General features: G+C 40.8%; 2 protein-coding genes across 6 annotated transcripts in view; one reads left to right on the top strand and one right to left on the bottom strand.

Annotated features, from left to right (window-relative positions):
* The first annotated feature begins 482 nt into the window (after nucleotides 1-482).
* LOC111140932 (CCR4-NOT transcription complex subunit 8) lies at nucleotides 483-19,244 on the top strand. The gene is made up of 7 exons (XM_022493197.1): nucleotides 483-587; nucleotides 8,347-8,530; nucleotides 9,905-10,098; nucleotides 14,464-14,625; nucleotides 15,175-15,319; nucleotides 16,046-16,156; nucleotides 17,985-19,244. Exons 2-7 carry the CDS (start codon nucleotides 8,414-8,416, stop codon nucleotides 18,132-18,134), a joined length of 879 nt encoding a protein of 292 aa, XP_022348905.1. The 5' UTR covers nucleotides 483-587; nucleotides 8,347-8,413; the 3' UTR covers nucleotides 18,135-19,244.
* A 3,233-nt stretch (nucleotides 19,245-22,477) lies between these two features.
* LOC111140990 (gem nuclear organelle associated protein 5) overlaps nucleotides 22,478-24,356 on the bottom strand; it is a 43,698-nt gene continuing 41,819 nt past the window's right edge. For all 5 annotated transcript variants that reach the window (XM_022493283.1, XM_022493284.1, XM_022493287.1 and 2 more), the window contains one exon: nucleotides 22,478-23,803. In XM_022493283.1, coding sequence (XP_022348991.1) covers nucleotides 23,636-23,803 — 168 coding nt within the window. In that variant the 3' untranslated portion in view covers nucleotides 22,478-23,635. The remainder of the gene's footprint in view (nucleotides 23,804-24,356) is intronic.

Here is a 24,356-nt window from a genome sequence, read left to right as displayed (position 1 = left end):
GTCCACGCCCCATCCTCGGCCTTCGCGTCTAGGCCACGCCCCCCCAAGCGGGGGCTAGTTCTAGGCCACGCCCCTCCTTTGGGCGCGCGGAAGGAGAACCGAAACAGTGTGGTGTTGCTGACTGAACTGAGCCGAGGCCCAGCACCGGTCGCGTTCCGCTTGCGTCTTGCGAGGCCGCCCCGCCTCTCCGCTTTCCGGGCGCCCTCTTGGTTTTGCGCCTGCGCGTTTCTCCCGCGAGCTTGGGTTGGTCGAACACGCACAGAGTCTCCGGGGCGCGCAAAAGGGGTGGAGCCGGCTTGACCAGGTGCGCGCGTTCGCGCGCGTCTGGAGTGACGATAAAGGAGCAGGCGAGTCGGGAGGATCCAATGGGTAGAGTGGTTCGGCCAGGTTTTTAGGTGGGCAGTGCGTAAGGCCGCTCTGGGCACGAGCGCGCCCATCTCACTGGCCCGCTTGATTCCCGGAGCAGATCCGGGGCAGGAAAAGAGCGTCGGGTCAGGGGCCGCTGCCGCCGCCGCCGCCGCCGCCGCTCCGGGGGGACTGTACCCGCCAGCCCGCAAGCCTGCGCTTTGCGGGCCCAGCTACTCAGGGTAAGCGGGCTTGCGCTTACCGGAGAGGAGCGTGAGATGAGAGTGTAGGAGGACATCGGGGACCTGTGGGAAGAAGGGGAATGGGGGCGTGAGTGAGGGGAAGGGGGTGTAAAAGGAGAAAGGGGCCCATCGAATAGTGGTAATAATACCAATCACTAGTACACAGTAATAATATTCTAGTGTTATGTGCCAGGACTTTATATAAAGCACTTTATATGCTTCATTTTTTTATCCTCCCCTACAGTTCTCCGAGGTGTATGTTATTGAACCCATTTTACAAGATAGGAAAACTGAGGCACCGGAGGGGTTAAGTAACTTATGCAAAGCCACACAGCTAGTTGGTGGCATGGGTTCGAATGTAGGTCTTTCTGACCTGAAAGCCTACAATTGTATTGTCTTTTCTTCGGGGGAAATAAAGGTGGCTACAAGGGAAGGGGCGGGATGAGTGTTGTTTGGAGAGGGAGGGTGATCTAGAACGGGAAGAGAATGATGATAGGAGACTGTGTAAGGCGGAGGACCTGAGTTTGGATCCTTCCGGGCCTCTCGCTTCTCGGTACTTTTGGCCCCACAACTTTTCCTTGCCGTTCTGTGTTTATGAACCATAGTTTTTGCTCTGGAGGCCTGGACCACATGGTTGGTTTTTAAGAACTGGTTGAACTGCGGTTCAGTCCATGGTAGTTGTGCTCGGACACTGTTTTGGGGGCGGGAGTGATGGAGGACGGCGAGGGCCACCGCGGCGATGTATACAGAGGACCCTCTTTGAAGCTGCTGTGCCATTTCTTCTAACTTGCTCCTACTTCCTTTTCTGTCTTATTCTTGCGCGGCAAAGCCTTTGTTTAGTTCTCGGAATGGGGAAGTGATGTTGTCTCCTTGCATCCTTAGGCTTAAACTAAAAAAACCCCGGAAAACCTCAACTTTCTTTTCCTAAGCAAGACCTGGTACTCTGGATTGCTTGCAGAGAAGGATTTCGGTTGGCTTTATTCGTCGTTGCGCTTTAGAGCTTTCCTGGGTAAATAGGAGCTTTGTTTTGGAGAAGTTTACACTATAGGTTAGCAAGAGCGATCTGCACAGATTTTACTGCAGATCAGCACAAGGCAGGGACCTCAGTAATTCCTGTGTGTGACCTTTTCTTCTTGAACAGTCGAAACAGAAGGTATCAGTGCTTGTTTTTTGCTTTCGTATGGAGTGAAGTAGGGTAGCTCGTGTGGTAGTCAGATTTTCATACAGTGGAGTAACTCCTCCAGTATAGGTATCAGTACTTGTTTTTTGTTTTCATATAGAGGAGTAGCTGGTGTGTAGTCAGATTGTCATAGAGTGGAGTAACTCAAGTGGGAGTCAAGGTTTAATGTCAGCCTGTGAGGGAAACTTTGCATGTGATCATAGTTATCCTTAAAAATTCCTTAGGAAGGTTTAAAGTTATAGATAGACATTCTGTTTCTCAGTAATTCTAGCACAGTGTTTCCTTCAACTTTCAAACTTGTTACTGTTTCTCTGGTTGCAACTCAGGTAATTAATTAGCTTACTTTTAGGGGCTGTATTGCACACATGAACATATTTGAATGGGATAGTCCTTTCGTATTGTGAGGTGTACTGTGTGCAGCTGGCACTAAGAGGCTTAAAAGGAGGAAGAATAACTAAGGAGAACAATATGTTTGTGATTCCCGTCTTAGGATCCTTCTGGAGCATGTGCTCACTGTGTGGAAAGTGGCAGGCAAGACTGGTATCATTTATTATTATTTCTCTCCTCTTATGCTAAGCTAAATGTGCATAATGCGATTCCTTTTCAATTTTTGAGTGGCACTACATTTTGAGATTTGCAAGCAATTTCCCGACAATTTTCCTAGATGAGGGTTTGGTGTGAGGATGTCTTATATATTTTTGCCAGTGGTCTGTACTTGTGTTCCATATTTATCATATATGTGTAACAAGGGTTAGCTTTTTGAAAGTAGCTTAGATTTTTGTTTTTTAAGGTTTTATTTATGAGAGAGTGCACAAGCTGCAAGAGGGGCAGAGAGAGAGGGAGAAGCAGACTCCTTGCTGAGCAGCGACAGCTGACAGTGTGGTGCTTGATCCCAGGACTTCGGGATCAGGACCTGAGCCAAAGGCAGACACCCAACTGGTTGAGCCACCCAGGCACCCATGGCTTAGTTTATTTTTTATTTATTTATTTTTTAAAGTTTTTTTTTTTTTTTTTAAGATTTTATTCATTTATTTGACAGAGAGAGATATCACAAGTAGGCAGAGAGGCAGGCAGAGAGAGGGGGAAGCAGGCTCCCTGCTGAGCAGAGAGCCCGATGCAGGGCTCGATCCCAGGACCCTGAGATCATGACCTGAGCTGAAGGCAGAGGCCTAACCCACTGAGCCACCCAGGCGCCCCATTTTTTTTTTTTTAATATATTATATATATATACACACACACACACACACACACATTTATATATATATATATACATATAAAACATACATATTTTATATGTATATGTACATATTTTATGTGTATATATATATATATACACACACACACATATTTTAAGACTTTATTTATTTATTTGACAGAGATCACAAGTAGGCAGAGAGGCAGGTAGAGATAGAGAGAGGGGGAAACAGGCTCCCTGCTGAGCAGAGAGCCCCATGTGGGGCTCAATCCCAGGACCCTGGGATCATGACCCCAGCCGAAGGCAGAGGCTTTAACTCACTGAGCCACCCAGGCACCCCTGGCTTAGCTTTTTTAAAAAATTTTTCTTGGAAATGGAAGTCATGATAGTGCCTTTTCAAATTAATGTCTCTGGGGCGCCTGGATGATGGCTTGTTTGTTAAGTCTCTGCCTTAGGCTCAGGACATGGTCCCAGAGTTCTGGGATCAAGCCCTGGATGGGACTTTGCTCAGTGGGGAGCCTGCTTCTCCCTCTTCCACTCTCCTCCTTGTGTTCCTTCTCTTACTGTCTCTGTCAAATAAATAAATAAAAATCTTAAAAAAAAAAATAAAATCTATGTCTCTGAATTTCACTTCTCTTATCTGTAAAATGTAGAGGAAGGAACTGTACAAAGTTGTAAGATTTCTCCATTGTTAATTTTGAAGCAGAACTCCACATTCCATATCTTACCACCTGTACCTGTGTCACATTATCTCTAAAAGATAAGGACTCTTTTTAAAAAATCCCATGATAATGTAACACCAAAAAAAAAGCAAAACCCCCATACAATAAACCAAAATCAGCCATTGTTCAGACTTTTGTCTTGAAAATGCCACTTTTTAAAAAAATTTCTAACAGTTTATTTATTTTTTTTTTTTTTAAATTTTTATTTATTTATTTGTCAGAAAGATAGAGAGAGCACAGGCAGAGTGGCAGGCAGAGGCAGAGGGAGAAGCAGGCTCCCCACAGAACAAGGAGCCCGATGTGGGACTCGATCCCAGAACGCCGGGATCATGACCTGAGCCGAAGGCAGCTGCTCAACCAACTGAGCCACCCAGGCGTCCCAACAGTTTAAAGATCTATTTAGGGTCTATAGATTTTGATTGGTTGATAAGTCTATTGAGAGTCTTTTACTTTTATTTCTTGCAGTTTGTTGAAGAAGCTGGGTTATCCTGTAGTTTCCCACAGTAGTTTCTGGATTTTGCTGATGGCCTTCCTATGGTGTCATTTAACATGTTCTTCTGTCCTCTTTATTTCCTGTAAATTGGTCTAGAGGTTTGATCAGATTCAAGTTAGATTTTTTTTTAAATATTTTATTTATTTTAGAGAGATAGTGTGAGCATGTGGGGCATGAGGCAGGGGAGCGAGTGAGGACAGAGGGAAAGGCAGAGAATCCCAAGTAGAATTCCTGATGAGCACAGAGCCTGCTGCAGGGTTGGATCCCATGACCCTGAGATCATGACCTGAGCTGAAATCAAGAGTGGAACACTTAACTGACTGAGCCAACCAGGCACCCCTCAAGTTAGATTTTTTTTTTTTTGACACGTGTAATTCATAGTGGTGATGTGTTCTGTCAGGAGGCACATAATACCTAGTTGTCTCTTTCTGTGGTTATTACAGCCATTGTGATATTTTAACAACTTTATTGAAGTACAATTTAAGTACTGTAAAACTAGAGTACAGAGATTTTTAGTAAATTTATGGAGTTGTGCAGTAATCAGGTAGTTGAGTTTAGTAACCTTTCCCTCACCTCGGTAAGATAACCTCATGCCATTGACAGTTAATGCCTGTTCCCATTCCATTGCTATAGTCTACTTTCTGCCTTTATAGATTTCCCTTTTCTGAATAATCCATATAGATGCCATTATGATTATTGCCCAGATCTGTGAATTCTTCAGGATCTACAAAACTGATATTCTATCATTCCGTATTCGTTAGCTTTATGACTTCTATTAAAGGAAACTTTCCTTTGGGATTTCTCTCTCTGTCAAATAAATAAATAAATAAATAAAATCTTAAAAAAAAAATCCATGAGTTCATAGTACACTGTCTTAGAAGTTTGAAGACGTTGATTGTAGTAACTATTCATAATGGTGTTTATTATAATCTTTTTTTTTTTTTTTAAAGATTTTATTTATTCATTTGACAGAGATCGCAAGTAGGCAGAGAGGCGGGCAGAGAGAGAGAGGGAAGCAGGCTCCCCGCTGCTGAGCAGAGAGCCCGATGCGGGGCCTGATCCCAGGACTCTGGGGTCATGACCTGAGCTGAAGGCAGAGGCTTTAACCCACTGAGCCACCCAGGCACCCCTATAATCTTTTATATATGTTTATCTTTTATATATCTTTTCTTCAACCAGAGGGAGCCTCTTCAGGATATTTCCTGAGTTCTTTTGACACAACCTTAAGAGCTGCTTAACTAGGAAGCTGGTTCTAAGAATTTAGTGTAAATACCTACAACCTGGCAGCATGGGGTTGAGTGGGAATGTCCAGGCTGGTCTGCCCGGCCCAGTCCAGTCTTCTGGAGTCAGGGCATCTCCTGGCCTCAGCAAGCAGAGGACGCAGCTGCTCAGGCGCCAGCCAAGGGCATCGGTGCAGCAGTGAAAGCAGCAGCGCTCAACCTGGTGCCCCCACGGGGTACACGTGGAGGATGGTGCGTGGTCCCTGCGGGATGGGGTGGGCTAGAAACCCGGAGCTGGGACTCTGCAGCCCTAGGCCGAGCTGGGACCCCCGGACAGGGTGCTTGGGATCCTGGGGTGGGGGCTGGCGTGGAAGGAGGGGCTGGACATCAAAAAAATAACTGAAGGGGGGGCAGGGTGGTCTCAGTGTGGGTGGTACGCTGATGGGGAAGGGACTCGCCCATCCCCTGCTCAGGTCTGGGCTCTGGCAGTGTGGCACTTCCGGCAGAGCACATGGCCATCCAGGGGGAAGCAGCCATTGTCATCCGCCTCAATGGACAGCGCTTTCCTACAGTCTTCTTTATAAGCCTGCTTTTTTCTGCTTTGAGACCAAAGGCATTTTTTTGCTTGGGTCCTTTTTGGTGCTTTGCTTTTATGGAAATGTCTTCACAGTCATACCCGCTTCCCCTAAAGTAGTTTATGGTAATACTTGAAATGACACCAAAAAGGAAGTGCATTGTTTAAGTTAGAAAAATAAGGAATTGAAGTGGTACTGATTTAATATTAATGGGCATAGAAATGGCTTTGTGCCCTCTTGCAGGGGAAAACCTTAAACACAGTTTACAATCTAATCAGAATACTAACATTTTCTTAATTAGGATTATATCATGGGATTTATTCCATACTCAGCTTGAACTTTTGCCCTTGTTGGATGTTCTTTATTCATTTGCAAGCCTTTAATTCATGCCCATCATGTACAGGACTGAAATGAGAAGAAATGGATTCTTTGAGAAGTATCCACCCATATTTGTTAGGAACTTACCACTGTCTCTTTAAGTTTCAGAGTAATTATAGTCAGTCTATTACAATTCCAGAGAAACATCTGTTAAAGTGTTGGGTACTTAAATAAATGGGATCTTCCAGGGTGACAAACCAAAAGATCAGTTTCTCAGAATTTTCTCAGAGAAATGATGACATTTGAGGATGACAGTTTCGTTTTGATCTAGATTCTTACCATTGCATCTGCCTGTCTTGAAAGTAGGAAGCAAAGATTCATTTTACTATTTCTAGGAATTTTCCTTTGAATATATATCTGTGTACTGGAGCCCACTCTTACGTTGAGGGTGCATGTGGTGGGGTCGCCTTTTTAAATAAAGGCCATTATGATAAGCTCCTTTTGGTCTTTTTGTAACTAAGCATCTCATTATTATAATAATGGCATTACTCTGAAGCTGAATCATGTTGAGTTTTATCTTGCAGAATACTGTGCCCCTCCATAGTTTCCTCCCAGAATATGCACTAAACTCATATTACGCTTTCTAGTTGAATTATTTATACTTGCCATCTTCTCTGTTCCTTTTGTTGAATGGCGTAGTTTCTTTCTATTATTATGTGTTTAAAAGTAGACATTAATAATTCCAATTCTTCCTTTCATTGTGGTGGTTAAAGTTTCAAATTAGCAAGTGGGGTTGGTTTTTACCACTTAAATCCCTCACTTCATGATTTATTTGCACAGATCTAAAGAGGCACTATATTAAGTTAGTTAATTGTCTTTAGTTTATATATGACTTTTGGATTGTGGAGATAAAGAATTCCCCTTTTATAGGGGGCAGAGGGAGGAGTCCCATGACCATATTCACGATGTAGTTGTTAAGACTTACATGTGAGGGGCGCCTGGGTGGCTCAGTGGGTTAAGCCTCTGCCTTCAGCTCAGGTCATGATCTCAGGGTCTTGGGATCGAGCCCTGCATCGGGCTCTCTGCTTGGCGGTGAGCCTGCTTCCCCCTCTCTCTGCTTGCCTCTCTGCCTACTTGTGATCTCTCTCTCTCTCTCTCTCTCTCTGTGTGTGTCAAATAAATAAATAAAATCTTAAAAAAAAAAAAAGATTTACATGTGAGAGTTTAGGTCTACATTCTTTCGGGCTTTCAGAGTTCCTGATACCTTCAAACTGGCTAAAGTGATTCCTTAAAAATGTTTCCATGATTTGGTCTCTGTGCAAAGTGTAAAAGTCATAGATGAGGGAATATTTGTGGTCATTAGGGCCTATTTTAATCTTTAGATAGTCTGAAAAGGGCTCAAATACTGATTTAGGGTAGTGGTTTCACTTCTGTGCTAAAGGGCAGCTTGGGCAAAAGTTTCTTCAGATTTCTTTCTTTCTTTTTTTTTAAGACTTTATTTTTAAGTAATCTCTACACCCAGCATGGGTCTGAAACTTACAACCCCGAGATCAGAAGTCACATTCTACACCAACTGAGCCAGCCAGGCACCCCAGTTTCTTCAGATTTCTTTCTTTCTTTCTTTTTTTTTTAAAGATTTTATTTGTCAGAGAGAGAGCGAGCGAGAGCGAGCACATGCAGACAGAGTGGCAGGCAGAGACAGAGGGAGAAGCAGGCTCCCTGCTGAGCAAGGAGCCTGATGTGGGACTCAATCCGAGGACGCTGGGATCATGACCTGACCTGAAGGCAGCCGCTTAACCAACTGAGCCACCCAGGCGTCCCCTTCAGATTTCTTAATTTTAGTTTCTTTCGGTTAAAGAAATTGTGTGTGTGTGTATGTGTGTGTGTCTTTGTCTTGACAAAGGCAAATTTCCCTACCTTATAAACTGAAGAATTAATGTAAATAGTCTTAATGTTTTAGCTTAAACTGATGAAGTGATTTTTTTTAATCTTTGTTTTGTTGACATTATCCAAGTTTGTAAATTTATGTGATTTCAAAATATGTTTTTGAATCTAGATCAGATCAACCAACGGCTTACCCTCTTACAGAGTCAGCTGAAAGTGACTTACCAAGTTTCTTCAAGATGCCTGCAGCACTTGTGGAGAACAGCCAAGTTATCTGTGAAGTCTGGGCCAGCAATCTAGAAGAAGAGATGAGGAAGATCCGAGAAATTGTGCTCAGTTACAGTTATATTGCTATGGTAAAGAGCTCTGCTCTGTTTGACTCACCTTCTTCTATGGACTTAGGGAATGTTCAGTGTGAGATTTTGAAAGAAAGGATAACACTAACCCATGGTAGATTAAACTTGGTGGAAGGTTGTGATGCTTTTATAAAACATGGTAGCCAGTATGTCTGAGAAGGATGTAACCTATAATATCTTAGATTTTTTTTTGTAATGTTACTTTGTGTTTAATTGTTTTTAAGGCAGAAGTTATGTCAGTCCATAGGGCAGGTCTGTCCTGTCCTGCAGATAGGGTAAATTTGACAGTGTTTAAAAACGGTTTTTAAAAATTAGCTATCACCATGTAAAAATTAAGAGATCTCTTTTAAAGTCCAGATTTCTGGGGCACCTGGGTGGCTCAGTGGGTTGAGCCTCTGCCTTCAGCTCAGGTCATGATCTCAGGGTCCTGGGATTGAGCCCTGCATCGGGCTCTCTGCTCAGCGGGAGTCTGCTTCTCCTCTCTCTGCCTGCCTCTCTGCCTACTTGTGATCTCTCTCTCTGTCAAATAAATAAATAAAAAATAAATAAATAAAATCTTAAAACAAAAAACAAAAAAATTTAAAGTCCAGGTTTCTGACATCTCTGGGAAAAAATGGGAAGATCTGGCATTACAGGATCCACATTCTTCGTGTTACTGAGTGGCTGGAGAGGCAGATGTGTGTCATGGTGATATTGAGGGTCTCTTCTAGAGGAGGCATGTGCTGTCTAGTTTGCTCTAATCTGCATTACTCATAAGCAGTAAGTCCTTAGCCTCATATTTAAAACTGTCTGTGATCTTGTTCCAGGCTTTTTACTCACAGTAGCTATTGTTTTTTTCTGAATAGCTATTTCCTTTCCATATATTTGTATTTTTATTCATACATGTTCTCAACCAAAACTTTTTTTTTAAAGATTTTATTTATTTATTAGAGAGAGAGTGAGCACACAGAGGGAGCATGAGAGAGAGAAGCAGGCTCCCCGCTGAGCAGAGAGCCTGAACTGGGGCTTGATCCCGGGACCCTGAGATCATGACATTAGCTGAAGGCAGCGGCTTAACCTACTGAGCCACACAGGCACCCCAAAACCTAAACTTTTTAAAATTCACTGTATATGAATATAGAATGTTCTTAATCTATAGTTAGTCAGCTATTCTTACTCACATTCTGCCTAGGATTTCCAATTTGCTGCCCAAAACTTCATGATTCTAGTACTCCTTGTGTAGGTATCAATGAGATTAGTATTTTAATATTTGTGCCCAAGCTTGGGTCTTGTCACATAACTTTTATAAATTAAGATAAAATTTTTATTTATGAATTATCAATTCTCAGCATCCTTCTGTGAAACCTTATGATGAGAGACCTTTTACTTTTCTAGGACACAGAATTTCCAGGTGTTGTGGTACGACCAATTGGTGAATTTCGTAGTTCCATAGATTACCAGTATCAGCTTTTACGGTGCAATGTTGACCTTCTAAAAATTATCCAGCTGGGCCTTACATTCACAAATGAAAAGGGAGAATATCCTTCTGGAATCAACACTTGGCAGTTCAACTTCAAATTTAACCTTACGTAAGTGTCTGAAATTCTCAGTGTTATTCTTAGATCTACCACATTTGTGCAGACTGTGATTTCTTACTGTTTTTATTAATATGAAGTTTTATTTCCATTGAAACCAAGTAAGGATTGGACACAGCAGTCAAATAGACGATGGAATAAGGAATCTCAGAAAGTAAAGTCCCTCTTAAAGAACTCTTATAGGGCAACAGTAAAAAGACAATCCAGATGAAAATGGGCATCAGATCTGAATAGACATTTCTCCCAAGAACGTATAGATACGGCTAATAAACCCATGAAAAGATGGTCACCATCACTAGTCATGAGGGAAATGCAAATCAAAACCACAGTGAGATACCACTTCATACCCATTAGATGGCTGTAATAAAAAAGACACAACAAATGTTGGTAAGGGTGTAGAGAAATTAGAATCCTCGTTATATTGCTGTTGGGAAATTAGAATGGTGTAGCCTCTTTGGAAAACAGGTAGTTTATCAAAAGGTTAAACGTAGAGTTACCATGTGACCCAGCAATTCCATTTCTAGGCATATACCCAAGAGAAATGAAAACACACGTCCATACAAAAACTTGTATGGGAGTATTCATAACAGCATTATTTATAAAGGTCCCAAAGTGGAAACAATCCAAATGTCTGTGAACTGATGAATGGATAAAATAAATATGGTATATCCATGCTATGTTTTTGGACAGTAAAAGGAAAGAGGTAGTAATATATGTTGTACATTGATGTGCTTTGAAAACATGCTAAGGAAAAGAAGCCAGACACAAAAGACCACTTATTATAGGATTCTTTTTATAGGAAATGTTTAAAATAGGCAAACTGATAGAGTCAGAATAGGTTTAGTGGTTGTCCAGGGTGTAGGTGGTGGTGAGATTATGGGGTACTGGGGATTGATTGCATAATGGGTATGGGTTTTGTTTTTGAGGTGATGAAATGGTTTATAATTGACTGTAGTGGTGGTTGCACAATTCTGAAAATACTAAAGGTGATTAAATTGCATATTTTCTTTTTTAAGTTTTTAAAAAAGATTTATTTGAGAGAGTATAGAGTTGGGGGTGGAGGGGTAGCAGAAGAGGGAAAAAGTCACAGGCAGACTCTGTGTAGAGAGTAGAGCCTGACACATCTCATGACCCTGAGATCATGACCTGAGCTGAAATCAAGAGTCAGTCATTTAACTGACTGCCTCCTAGACACCCTGAAGTGCATACTTTATTTATTTATTTATTTATATTTATTTTTTTAAGATTTTATTTTTATTTATTTGACAGAGAGAGAAGGCAAGAAAGTGAATACAAGCAGGGAGGGGGGAGAGGGAGAAGCAGGCTTCCCGATGAGCAGGGAAGCCTGTTCAATCCCAGGACCTTGGGATCATGACTTGAGCCGAAGGCAGATGCTCAAGGACTGAGCCACCCAGGTGTCCCTACTTCATTTTCTTTTTTAAAGGTTTTATTTATTTATCTGAGAAAGAGAGAGAGAGAAAGAGAGAGAGAAATCATAGGTAGAGGGGCGGGTAGAGGGAGAAGCAGGTTCTCCGCTGAGCAGGGAGCCCGATGCAGGGCTTGATCCTAGGACCTGGGATCATGGCTTGAGTCGAAGGCAGACGCCTAACTAACTGAGCCACCCAGGCATTCCAGAAGTGTATACTTTATTTTTTTTTTTTTAAGATTTTATTTATTTATTTGACAGAGAGAGATCACAAGTAGATGGAGAGGCAGGCATAGAGAGAGAGAGGGAAGCAGGCTCCCCGCTGAGCAGAGAGCCCGATGCGGGACTTGATCCCAGGACCCCGAGATCATGACCTGAGCCAAAGGCAGCAGCTTAACCCACTGAGCCACCCAGGCGCCCCAGAAGTGTATACTTCAAATGAGTAAATGTTTAGTATGTAAATTACAGCTCAATAAGTCTGTTCAAAATGAAAAATAAAGTTAATTCTCCAGTTAGGAGATAAATTGCAGTTCTGCCATTTTTTAGCTGGGTCATTTGGGGTTAGTAATTTTACCTTCTATAATTCAGTTTCCTTATGTATAAAACAGGATTATTATTATCTTTCATAATAGAAGAAAAAAGGAAATAAGGAGTAGATGTTAATTAAGGGTAGTTGAAACTGAAGTGAATTTTGATGTTTTAAAAGGGTGGTAAAAACCACAAAACATAAAATTTACCATCTCAACCATTTTTAAGTCCGCACTTCAGTAGTGTTGAAGTATGTTTGCATTGTTGTGAAGCAGACCCCCAGAACTTTCTCATCTTGCAAATCTGACACTCTCTACCCATTAAACAACTTTTTCTTCTTCCCCAGATCTTGATGAACCACCATACTGCTTTCTGTTTCTATGAATTTGAATATTTTAGCTCCCTCATATAAGTGGAAACATAAAATATTTGTCATTTTGTGACTGGCATATTTCACGTAGCATGATATCCTTAAGGTTCATCCATGTTGTGGCATAGACTATAGCAAAGACTGAATAATATTCCATTGTATAGTAGACCACATTTTATTTTAAGATTTTATTTATTATTGGATAGACAGAGAGAGATCACAAGTAGGTAGAGCAGCAGCAGAGAGTGGGGAAGCAGGCTCCCCACTGAGCAGAGAGCCCAATGCGGGGCTTGATCCCAGGACCGTGAGATCATGACCCGAGCCGAAGGCAGAGGCTTAACCAGTGAGCCTCCCAGGCCCCCTAGAACACATTTTTTTATCTGTTCATTCACTGATGGACATTAGGTTATTTCCACCTCTTGACTGTTGGGAGTAGTGCTGCTATAAACATGGATGTGCAAACGTATTCATGACCGCGCTTTTCATTCTTCTGGGATATAGACCCAGAAGTGGGATTGCTGGATCTTTCGGTAGTTCTGTTTTTAATTTTTTGATGACGATGTAATTTTTTTTTTTTTTAAGAGAGTGAGCACGCGAGAAAGCGTGCGTGTGAGTGCGGGGGAGGATTGGGGAGGAATAGAGGGAGTCTGGAGTTAGTGCATCATCTGATGTCAGGCTTGATTTTAGACCCTGAGATCATGGCCGGAGCCGAAATAAAAACTTGAATGCTTAACTGAAAGCCACTCAGGTGCCCTGGGATGATGTAATTTTTTAAGGGGAAAATTTTGGGGAGACTATCATTTTGCTGATTATATGAGGTAGTTTTAGTGTAATTCTGATTGGGTCACAGTACTCAAGTATTGCTTTATTTAGCAGCACCAGGAGCATTTGATAGCTCAGGAATAATGTTTTTTTTTTTTTAAAGATTTTATTTATTTATTTGATAGAGAGAGATCACAAGTAGGCAGAGAGGCAGGCAGAGAGAGAGGGGGAAGCAGGCTCCTTGCTGAGCAGAGAGCCCGATGTGGGGCTCGATCCCAGGACCCTGGGATCATGACATGAGCGGGAGGCAGAAGCTTTAACCCACTGAGCCACCCAGGCGCCCCAGGAATAATGTTTTTGATTGTTCATCTGCTTTGGAGATTTCAGTTTCAGGAATAATTTGGGGAGATGAACTGGATCTCTCCTTTATTTGCGTTTTTTTCCCAGTCCATTTTCAAAGCCTGTTATTTATGCCTTAATGGTAATTAATACACAAAGGAAAATAAGAGTTGTTTGTTAGTGTAGAGTTTATGTGTGTGTTTAAAACAATGCTTATTTTAGGTGAAACAAAACAGAATGATTCAACACTGGTTTTAATGTAGTAGAAAAAATTTAAGATTGTGTTTTTCTTTTCCTAGTTGTCTGTCCTAAGTTTATGTGAAGAACAAGTGAAATAACAGTGAAATCTAGTGGGAAAGGAGTTGCATAATTTATTTTCCTACTTTTGTGATATGTGGCATTATAAATATTCCTCTGTTTAAATTGATGGGTGTATCTTTGCCGGGGAATATTACGCCAGAGTTGCAAAGGATGTGGTACATCTCTGAGCATTGGTCTGGAAAGATGGTCTGTGCTGTGTAGATATAAGGCTGGAGTTGTGTATGTGTATGTAGAGAAAATAGCCTTCAAGAATATATAAACTGAGTTATTAGCAGTTGTTTCTATGATATAATATTATAAGGACATTTTAAAAAGTATTCTGGTATTTTAAATATTTTTGTATTGGTTGATTCTCTTTTTCTATAAATAATGGGAGAAATGTAGATCTTTTATAATTAAGAAATTTATTTTGGGGGCAAGTCTTACTTTTCCATCGGCCACAGAGATAAGATTATCTACTTTGCATGCTTGCTGGAATACTGGAAAGAATGAGTTGATCTGTTACTAAATTATGAAAGCATTTCAAGAATACTTGTTCTGTAATTACAAGGTGATGTTAATATTGCTGCCCACTACTTCTCTTAGATTAAGAAGTGAATACCTTCTTTTTTAGAGAGGACATGTACTCCCAGGATTCCATAGATCTCCTCGCTAACTCTGGACTGCAATTTCAGAAGCATGAAGAGGAAGGGATTGACACATTGCACTTTGCAGAGCTGCTTATGACATCAGGGGTGGTTCTCTGTGACAACGTCAAATGGCTTTCGTTTCATAGGTCAGTCCCAGTTAATGTGTATTTCCCTTGCTTTGGGAACAGGAAATTGCATTCTTAAGTTATTGCTGCAGTCCTATTGGCTATTTTTTTTTTTTTTTTTTTAAACTGCCTATTGGCAGTTACGGAGTTCAGATGGTAACTTAGCCATGTTTCAGTTGTTTCAAAAAAGACTTTGGAGCTTATAATGGTTTGTTTCACACAATACTGGGCTCTGTCATGTGGCTGGCTATCAGTAGGTACATTCCAGGTGGAAAGATCAAGGGTGGGGAGGATCAAGCACTTGATCATCTTTTTCTTGTCCTGTAAGTGGCTGGCCTATAGTTTATGATGAATAAAACCCACATTTGTAATCCGTTGGGTTCTCTTATAAGTCTCTCATATTAGTCTGGTTTGTTGGTATTTGAGGGAAAGTTCAGATTACAGTAGGATAGATTATGGAAAACTGAAAGTTACAAGGTAGCACCATTAAGTTTTGAGAAATAAAGCAGTTGAATTCGGGGGCCTGGTAATTGCTGCTTTTTCAGCTCATTGCCTCATTCTCTCTTGTAGTGGCTATGATTTTGGCTACATGGTAAAGTTACTTACGGATTCTCGTTTGCCAGAAGAGGAACATGAATTCTTTCATATTCTGAACCTTTTTTTCCCATCCATTTATGATGTGAAATACCTGATGAAGAGCTGCAAAAATCTTAAGGTACACAATATTTTTCTTAATATAAATAGCAACAAAAAAGACAAAACAGGCTTGTCATTTTGCTTTACCACTATTTTTAGAAATTAAATTATTATTATTATTATTTATTGCTCCTTACGCATTCTTCAGTGCCTTCTAGGTGCCAGCATTGCACTGAAGTGGGTGTATGTAGAGCTGATTGGCACAGGGATTTGTGTGGTGAATGTATTTAATCTGGGGATGAAGGGAGCCCTCTGCTTCTCTTGTTCTGGGGGAGGCCTTTGTCACTTAGGGCTCACAAACCTAGTGAAATGGTTGGCGGCATGAGGTGTGTATGTAGTTTGTTAGGGATGGGGTCTGTAGTGTACCAGACTCAGAGGGGTTCTTAACCCTAGATAGTTCAAGAACTCAGCACCCTAGTAAGTTATTGATGTAAGAGATTTTCTGTCTAGAATTGGATTGGTATTTACTGTTTCCTCAATCTTGTTTTATAGCCATTAGGACTTTAAAATGGGGCAGAGGTCTGATACAATTAATGATATGTAAAAGGAAGGAATGAAAAGTGAAATATAACACAGTGTATTTTTTGGAGGGTTAAAAAGGGGATATTGCTGGGGTAAGGCCTTAGTAAATGACCTGTTCCCACTTGTCATCACCAAAAGAATTAAACTAAAAAGTGGACTTAGTTGATTCCAGTAGAGGAAGGTGGGGTCTGAAATACTCTCTTTGTTTTCTTTACATTTGCAGGGTGGTCTTCAGGAAGTTGCTGATCAGTTGGATTTGCAGAGAATTGGAAGGCAACACCAGGCAGGCTCAGACTCGCTGCTGACAGGAATGGCGTTCTTCAGGATGAAAGAGGTAAGGGAGGTGGGTTATCTTTGTGGGCTGAGATTTGTTGAAAATTTATAGTTCTGATGGAAGTTGATCACTCTGAAAGTAGTTGTTTTGTTTGTTTGTTATGATGTTCAGTATATTATATGCAGTTTGGGAGGCAAAGTTATCCTGAAATGGAGGCTCCCTCAGCTTATTCAAGTCTAGGCATATACTTGGTGTTCTTTGCAGTTCTCTTGTTGTAATTTGCTTTTCTTCTGATTTCTCTAATATGGACACATTTGTACACTCAGTTATTTTATGCTTAAGTTCTGTGAGTTGTCAAATGTAACTGTAAATGAAAATGCTGGCAACCAGCATATTTCATGACAAGCTGAAAGGTTTTCCTCTAAAATCAGGAACAACACAAGCATGCCCATTCTTGCCACTTTTATTCAACATAGTATTGGAAGTCCTAGCCAGAGTAATTAGGCAAGCACAAGAAATACAGGGGATCCAAATTAGAACAGAGGAAGTAAAACTTTCACTGTTTTCAGATGGCATGATATTATACATAGAAAACTCGAAAGAGTCCACCAAGAAGCTTTTAGAGTAAATGAATTCAGTAAAATTTCAAGATACAAAATCAGTATACAAATATCTTGTGTTTCTGTATATTAATAATGAACTGTCAGAAAGAAGTTAAGAAAGAATCCCATTTACAACTGCATCAAAAACAATAAAGTACCTAGGAACCACTTTAACCAAGAAGATAAAAGACATGTACCCTGAAAATTACAAGGCATTGATGAAAGAAACTGAAGAAGACACAAATAAATGGAAAGATACTTAGGGCTCATGAATTAGAAGAATTAATATCCATTTTTTAAAAAAAAGATTTTATCCATTTGAGAGAGAGAGAGAGAGAGAGGGAGAAGGAAACTCCGGACTGAGCAGGGAGCCCGATGTAGGGCTGAGTCCCAGGACCCTGGGATCATGACCTGAGCTGAAAGCAGATGCTTAACCGACTGAGCCATCCAGGCGCCCCTGGAAGAATGTATATTCTGCAAATGTCCGTACTTTCCAAAGCAGTCTTACAGATTCGGTGCAGTCTCTGTCAAAATTCCTGTGGCATTTTTCACAGAAGTAGAGCAATGATCTTATAATTTGTGTGGAACTATAGAAGTCCTGAGAAAGAAGAACAAAGCTGGTGGCATCATGCTCCCCCGAGGTTGCTTAGGCAATGGCTGGAGACATTTTTGGTTGTCACAGTCTGGAGCAGCAGAGGCGAGGCCCACTACCAGCCAGGGACATCGCTAAACATTCTACAGTACTACAGTACACTGGACAGCTCCCCTCATGCCACCACCCCCACCCCGCCCCCAACAAGGAATTACCCTGCCCAGCCAGTAGGGCCAGGGTTGAGGTACCCTACTGAAGTGTGTAATATCCACTCTCTCACTTGTAAAGGCCTCCTATTGGCCCATTTTCTAGATAGGGAACTGTGGCTGAAGGAGAGTTGGAAGATCACACAGAGTGTAGAGCCCAAGCTTCTAAGCACCGCACTGCTTGTTAAAGAGAAGGGAGGAGATGGGGATGGTTGTACTAAACAGTGGCAGCAGCCCACAGATCTTGGCAGTAGAAGAACTCTTGGAGAGTCGAAGTCTATTCAGAAAGGAGAGCCTATATATTAAGAAGGGAGCATGAAAAGACTATGTAAAAGGAGAGATTTGGAGCCTTTCTTTATGAAGTTACTTCCTAGTTGGGTAGATCGTCAGGGCTTGGAGACGGCTGGGAGGTGCTGATGTAGTAGTGTTGAGACTTGGCATCACTGCTGGCGGGATTCTCACCGTGGGTTCTCTGTCCTATCCTGCAGTTGTTTTTTGAGGACAGTATTGATGATGCCAAATACTGTGGGCGACTCTATGGCCTAGGCACAGGAGTGGCCCAGAAGCAGAATGAGGATGTGGACTCTGCCCAGGAGAAGATGAGCATTCTGGCTATCATCAACAACATGCAGCAGTGATGGCGTCGAGGCTCTGTAGGGCAGGCCTGATCCCAGAGTGGTGCTTCTCTGCTGACTGTGTACTTCCCTTCCTCCCCAAGAGAAAACGCTTCTTTTGAGCAAACTGTACCTACCATCCGCGTTGAAAGACTTTTGTTGTATTGAAGACAAAAGATGTCTTTATTTTAGATCCAGAAGAGGGGAGTTGACTGAATTTGTAAACAAGTCTTCCCTATTCCTCATCCCCAAGCCTCTCTCCAGTTGCTTCCTGCCACCAGCATCCATGGCTCATTTGACACCTTTTTAAATATCCAGGACAAGTCAGAAAGACGAGTAAAATATATATAACTCTTTATCTGTTGTCATCCTTTTTCTTTTAAGTCTTGCTACTCTCTGAGGATGAAGACTTTTTGATGGGATTCTCAGCTGAGCTGAGGGTTTCCAGGGAAAGTGGAACAAAATGGGTGTTTTGTGAATTGGTTTATAGATGTCTTTTCCTTCTTCTTCTTCTTTTTTTTTTTTTTTTTTTGGACCTTTCTATAGTCCTTGCTTTCCTCACACTTTGTTAGTCTTTCATTATATGCTATTATGCGGAAATGAATTACTCAGTGCTGAAATTTTGAAGACCAGATAATGAAAACTTTTATTAAAAACAAAATTCTTCTGAATCTGTTTACCTTTTATTCATGAGGAACTCCAGAATTGGTAATGGGTATTAAGTTAACCACTTTATGTGTCTTTAAGTCTGTGTTCCATTGTGCCACTGAGATTTGCTGTCACATGTCTATCATTTGCAATCATTTTAAGTCTTAATATAATAAAATATCCTATATTTGTTCCTGAACGAATTAAGATCAGAATTTTGGACCATAACTCTTATATTTTCAGTAATGCGATTTCAGATGGTCTTTTGTATTTTTCCACGTCTCTTTGTTCTCCCTGCTTTTCCTTTCAGTGAACCTGAGGAGAACTTAGGGAGACTGATTATGTGAGTACCAGGAATGTGAGTCTTTGAAAAGTTAATAGTGGTACATGTAAACAGGGCAGTAAGGAATTTGGTTAGAGTTCTCTTGGAGTAATATCCCACAACTGGGGTAGGAAGCTCAGGACTGTGATTTTTTTTTTTTTTTTCCTTAAACTAGTCATTTAAAAAGTACATTATATTGTTTTTTGAATGACTACAGTACGGACAATTTAGAAAAACCAAAAACCCCTTTGAAATATGAAAACTGGTAACTCACTGAAGTGGATGAATAGTCTTACATTTTAAAAGCTTATGGAAAACTCAATTTCACATGATTCGAAAATGTCAAGTATTATAAGCTGGTATTTAAGATGCTTGTAAATATTATTTATGTTTTTAATTTTGTAAAATAAAGATTTCTTTTTAACCACTGGCATGAAGGTTTGATCGTTCATAGCTATTAATTGCTGACTGTAGAAGATAGCTGTTTGCAATCAGTGATTAGAAGCATCTCACCTGCCCCCAAACTCTTGTCTCCATATCCCACAAGTTGGCTTGCGTATAAAATGTCTCACTTTCTTGGAAGTTGTTCTTTTCTTTTCTTTTAAGATTTTATTTATTTATTAGAGAGTGTGAGTGAAAGAAAAGAGACCACGAACCAGAGGGAGAGGGAGAGGGAGAAGCAGGGCTCCATCCTGAGACCCTGGGATCATGACCTGACCCAAAGGCAGACACTTGAGCGACTCAGCCCCCTAGGTGTCCCTGTAGGAAGTTTTTAATGGCTAACTGTGTAAACGGAATTGTCTCCTCACTTCATAAGCCCCGATTGATTGTCCAGCCTTAATGGGAAAACTAGTTTTAATTCTGTCCTGGGACCACTCCATTACATTTGGTGGATTAGCTTTTTCATTAGTGGATTTTTAAGACATATTGAACTTCTGGTATTGTAGCACTGGCTCCAGACTATTTCCCACCCTTTCAGCTGGCATAAAACAAGGAGTTTTAAGAAGTGTGGTATACGAGCAGATATAAGTTTTCATTGGGATGTTCACATACAGGAAGAGATTCTCAGCCAAGTTCTTTGGCATGCTGGTGATTGTGGGGCCTGTACAGATGGCCTAAATTTATTTATTGGGATCGAGCCCCGTATCAGGCTCCTTGCTTCTCAGGAAGGCTGCTTCTCCCTCTCCCCCTGTTTGTGTTCAGCTCTTGCTATCTATCAAATAAATAAAATCTTTAAAAAAGAGAAGATTTTATTTGAGGGAGTGAGAGTATGGGAGTGTTGGGGAGGGGAGCAGAGGAAGAAAGACTAACCGCTGAGCAGGGGGCCCGATGCAGAGCTCGATCCGAGGACCCTGGGACCACGACGAGCTGAAAGCAGACAATCGCTGAGCCACCAAGGCACCCCCAGATGTCCTAAATTTAGATTCAGATAGGGAATTTATCTTTGCCACAGTTGACAGATTTGTATATCAGGAGAAATGTTGAGATGAATGGTTGAACTAACTCATTGTTGAGCCGGGGATTTGGTCATTGCGTGGGAGGGATGAGACAGTTCATTAAGGTGTTGCTAAAGAAAGGGCACACCTCCAGTAGAATTGGCAAGAACTTTGTATACATATATATGAGCACATGTAGGACTTTGTTAGTGGTTATGCTCAGAAAGGGATGGTCCTGTAGAGGGTAACCAGGGAATGCTAATCATGGGTAAATTCAAGCCCCTCCACATAAATTGCCAAAAGTTATTAAATTTGTCTTCTGGTTACTAGTAAGGCTATCAACTACAAGCCTAATTGTCAGCTAGTGCCAGTATGAATGAGCTCAGTTTGAGTCTTAAATCTAAGCTGTTAATATTCTTTCAATTTCCTAACTTAGTCCATAAGTTTCCACCGTACACCTACTAGACACTGTAAATAGGCGCTAGGGATAAAAAAGCACATGGAAGACATAATCTCTACCCTCGCTGGAGTTTACAGTCTGTGTAGCCAAAGAGTACTTAATTCACAAAAGTACAATTTGTGACCTGTAAAGTACAGGACACTGATGTCCTTTAGGTTGAGGTTCAGGGACAGTCTCTGGAGAAGGAATACTTAAGCTGAGATCTAAGAGATGGGTAAGAATGCATCAGGCAAGAGAACATGGGCAAAACTACTGAGATGACAAGAAAAACTGGTGGGTTACTGCAGCCTAAGAGACCCGTGTGGGAGGAATCTAGAAACAAGGTGGAGTGTGTAAAAAAGAGGCTAAGAGGTAAACGCTATTATCAGGCAGGGCCTTGGAAGCCCTGCAAGGTGATCTTTTTTCCACTAACAATGGGGAAGTGCTGAAATAATTTTTTTATTCCACTTACAATGGGACAGTAGTGAGATAATTTTTTAAAACAGGAAGTTGATAAAATTTGATTTGCAATTTGGACTTGTCATTGGTATATGAAGAGTGGAGAATCAGTAATAATAGCAGATTGAGAGGCAGTGGGAGGTGAGAGCAATCATCTGATTAACGAGGTGGTGGTTTGTATTAGAAGGTTTGGATTGGGTAAAGGACCAACACTAATTCTTCATTTGCCTATTGGTATCTACTTAGCTTGAGTCACCTCCTCAGTGCTTTGGCTCTTTGTGGTTCTGATAATTAGGGAGATAGAAATGAAAACCATTTATTCAAATTGGAAGTGGCTTAACTACATTATCTAATATGGGAAAGAATTTGGGAGTAAATGGAATCTTGTCACTTCTGTTCTGGGTAGTTTATTGCTTAGTTGTCGAGTAGTAACTCTTGTTCTTACTAAAGCAGTAATTGAGGAGTATGTATGAATCCTCCAAGCACAGATGATGGTTCTAATAAACTGTGAAGGAGTTTAGAATTTCTAGTTTGATAATACTGTTCTTTAAGTGGAAGGGAATAAATATTTTTCTGTCTCTGCAAGTGAAGCATTTGTTCATTTCAGTGAAGACTGTAGAGCTGGTATCTACTTCTCCACATAGCCATGCCTGTGTATAATCTTTGCAACCAAGATTTTCTATCCCTAGTAACAATGCATCTTCTTCCTCAAGTTCAAGTAACTGTGTAAAGAATCAGGAGGATCTAAGTTCTACAATATTTGTTTTTTGGGGTTTAGCATTTTTAAATTCTAAAGCTAGGTCTAATTTTTTTTTTAAAGATTTAATTTATTTATTTGAGAGAGAGAGAGAGAGAGAGATCAACAAGTAGGCAGAGAGGCTGAGCAGAGAACACGATGTGGGCCTCAATCCCAGGACTCTGGGATCATGACCTGAGTCGAAGGCAGAGGCTTATTAGTCCACTGAGCCAGCCAGGCGCCCTAAAGGTAGGTCTAATTAAAACAAACAAAACCCCTGGTCAGTCAGATCTTTAAATAATGGTCTCTTAAACTCTTTCCTTCCAAGAGTTTCTGTTAATGAATTTTATTCTTGCTGCCACAACAATCCCAACTTAGAAAATAATTGAAAAATAAACCGGACGCTCAAGCAGAGAAGTTTTCACAATGAATCCCAAAAGAAGATAGATATACTATTGGGAAAGAGTGTTCCCTCCCAGCCCTACACCAGACTATCTGATTTTTATGCCCCAGCAACTGGGATATTACAGAAACATCTCTTTCTGACATTGTTCAAGAGGATGCTCAATAATGGAGGGGGGGGGTAATGAACAGGTTTTATAATTAAATAGTATATAGGGTCCCATTATGCTGAAGTTGGAGTCCACTGATCCAAAAGTTACATACTGATCCAAAAGTTATATATGCAGAATTATTAATTTTTCTTCAAAGACTGTCTGTGGTTTTGATTCTCAAAGGGTCCTGTGATCCAGAAAAGATTACAAGCCACTGAAACAGTAATTTCTTCCTGAGCTCTTTTGATCACCATTTCGTTTTATAAAACTGAAGGGATAAGACACATTGTTTTAGTTATTTGTTCTTCTAATGCTTTAGTAAATGATTTGTTCAAATAAGCAGTGACAAAAAACAATAAAACGAAATTTTTGACCTAAAGTTCAGATGGCTGGTAGAGTCAACATGATGGGTAAAGGCCTATTTCACATTCTAAGTGAAGTCTTCAAAAGAACAGAAGGGGAGAACTCATATTAACAAAAAAGTAAGAAAAATGATACCAAGGCATAAAATGTAGCAATTCTGTCTCCAACAAGAATGACATGTTTACCATCAGGTGAAGTATTTATAAAGGTAGCTTGTGTTTAAGAACATAACACTTTGGGTAATTAAAAAGTTTCTCCTCTTTGGGTGAAACCTACATAAGGCTTTAGAGTTGACCAACGATCACACTGCAGGTGTTAATTCTGAAAACCTACTGCTGGCTTTTCATGATCCTTGCTCCAGTAGGAAACCACAGTTGAGTCCAAAGTCTGATTCCACAATGTGTAAGGTAGAACAGCGTCCATTCAAACTTGACCCTCATTTGTATTATTTCGAACACTGCAAAAACACCTAGGGATGAGAGTGAATGTCTGGCATGGTATAACTGTAGAGATGAAGGGTGTCATACGTTTTGAATTTGGCACAGTTTTCTTAGAGGTCCTTGAAAATTCACGTGCAGAAGGTCTCGCAGTATCTTTTGTAAACTTTAGTGTTGCCGTATTTCTGAAGGAGCTCTTGGGCCTGTTGCTGCATGTCTTGGGTCACGCTGCCAGGACACTGGGACCCAATGTGAAGCAGGATAAGGCAGCACTCCAGCACATCGGGGAAGGGCCAGATCTGAAAGATGACACGGGAAGGAAGCATTTACAAAAGAGCCACATATACCTGCTTAGAGGCACCAGCAATTCAAAGTCTCATCTAGTGGTACTTCTCAGGCATGACTGAGCCATTTCCCTTATAAGGCTCTTCATCAGTTACTCTAAGGATAGAGGATAATCAAAACTGGGATGGTTACTGGGATATCCTTTCTCAAATGAAAGACTCTGTCTCTAGAGCCCTATTCAATTAATTTAAATCATGGTTCTCCTTTAATGGCACGGCCACATTCAAATACACCCAGTCCATCTGTAAGTTCTCAAATACATGGTACCAATTTTTATTTTACCTCCCAATTCCAAAATTTGTTCCATTTTGCTAAAGAATGAGGTATAAAATTGCGTGTGTTGTCAATAATCCTATTCTCACAAAACATTTTAGTTAACCAGACGCAATGGGATCCTAAACTTTTAAGCATATACAGATGTGAAGAGACTTCAGAAATGGTACAGAGAATCAGATGACCTTGAAGAATTTGGTATAGTCAATTGATAATATAAAAAACCATGTTTTA

Source organism: Enhydra lutris, unplaced genomic scaffold, assembly GCF_002288905.1.
Source record: "Enhydra lutris kenyoni isolate GAN:26980312 unplaced genomic scaffold, ASM228890v2 scaffoldscaffold5, whole genome shotgun sequence".
NCBI lineage: Eukaryota > Metazoa > Chordata > Mammalia > Carnivora > Mustelidae > Enhydra > Enhydra lutris.
This window is presented reverse-complemented; position numbering and strand designations above follow the sequence as displayed.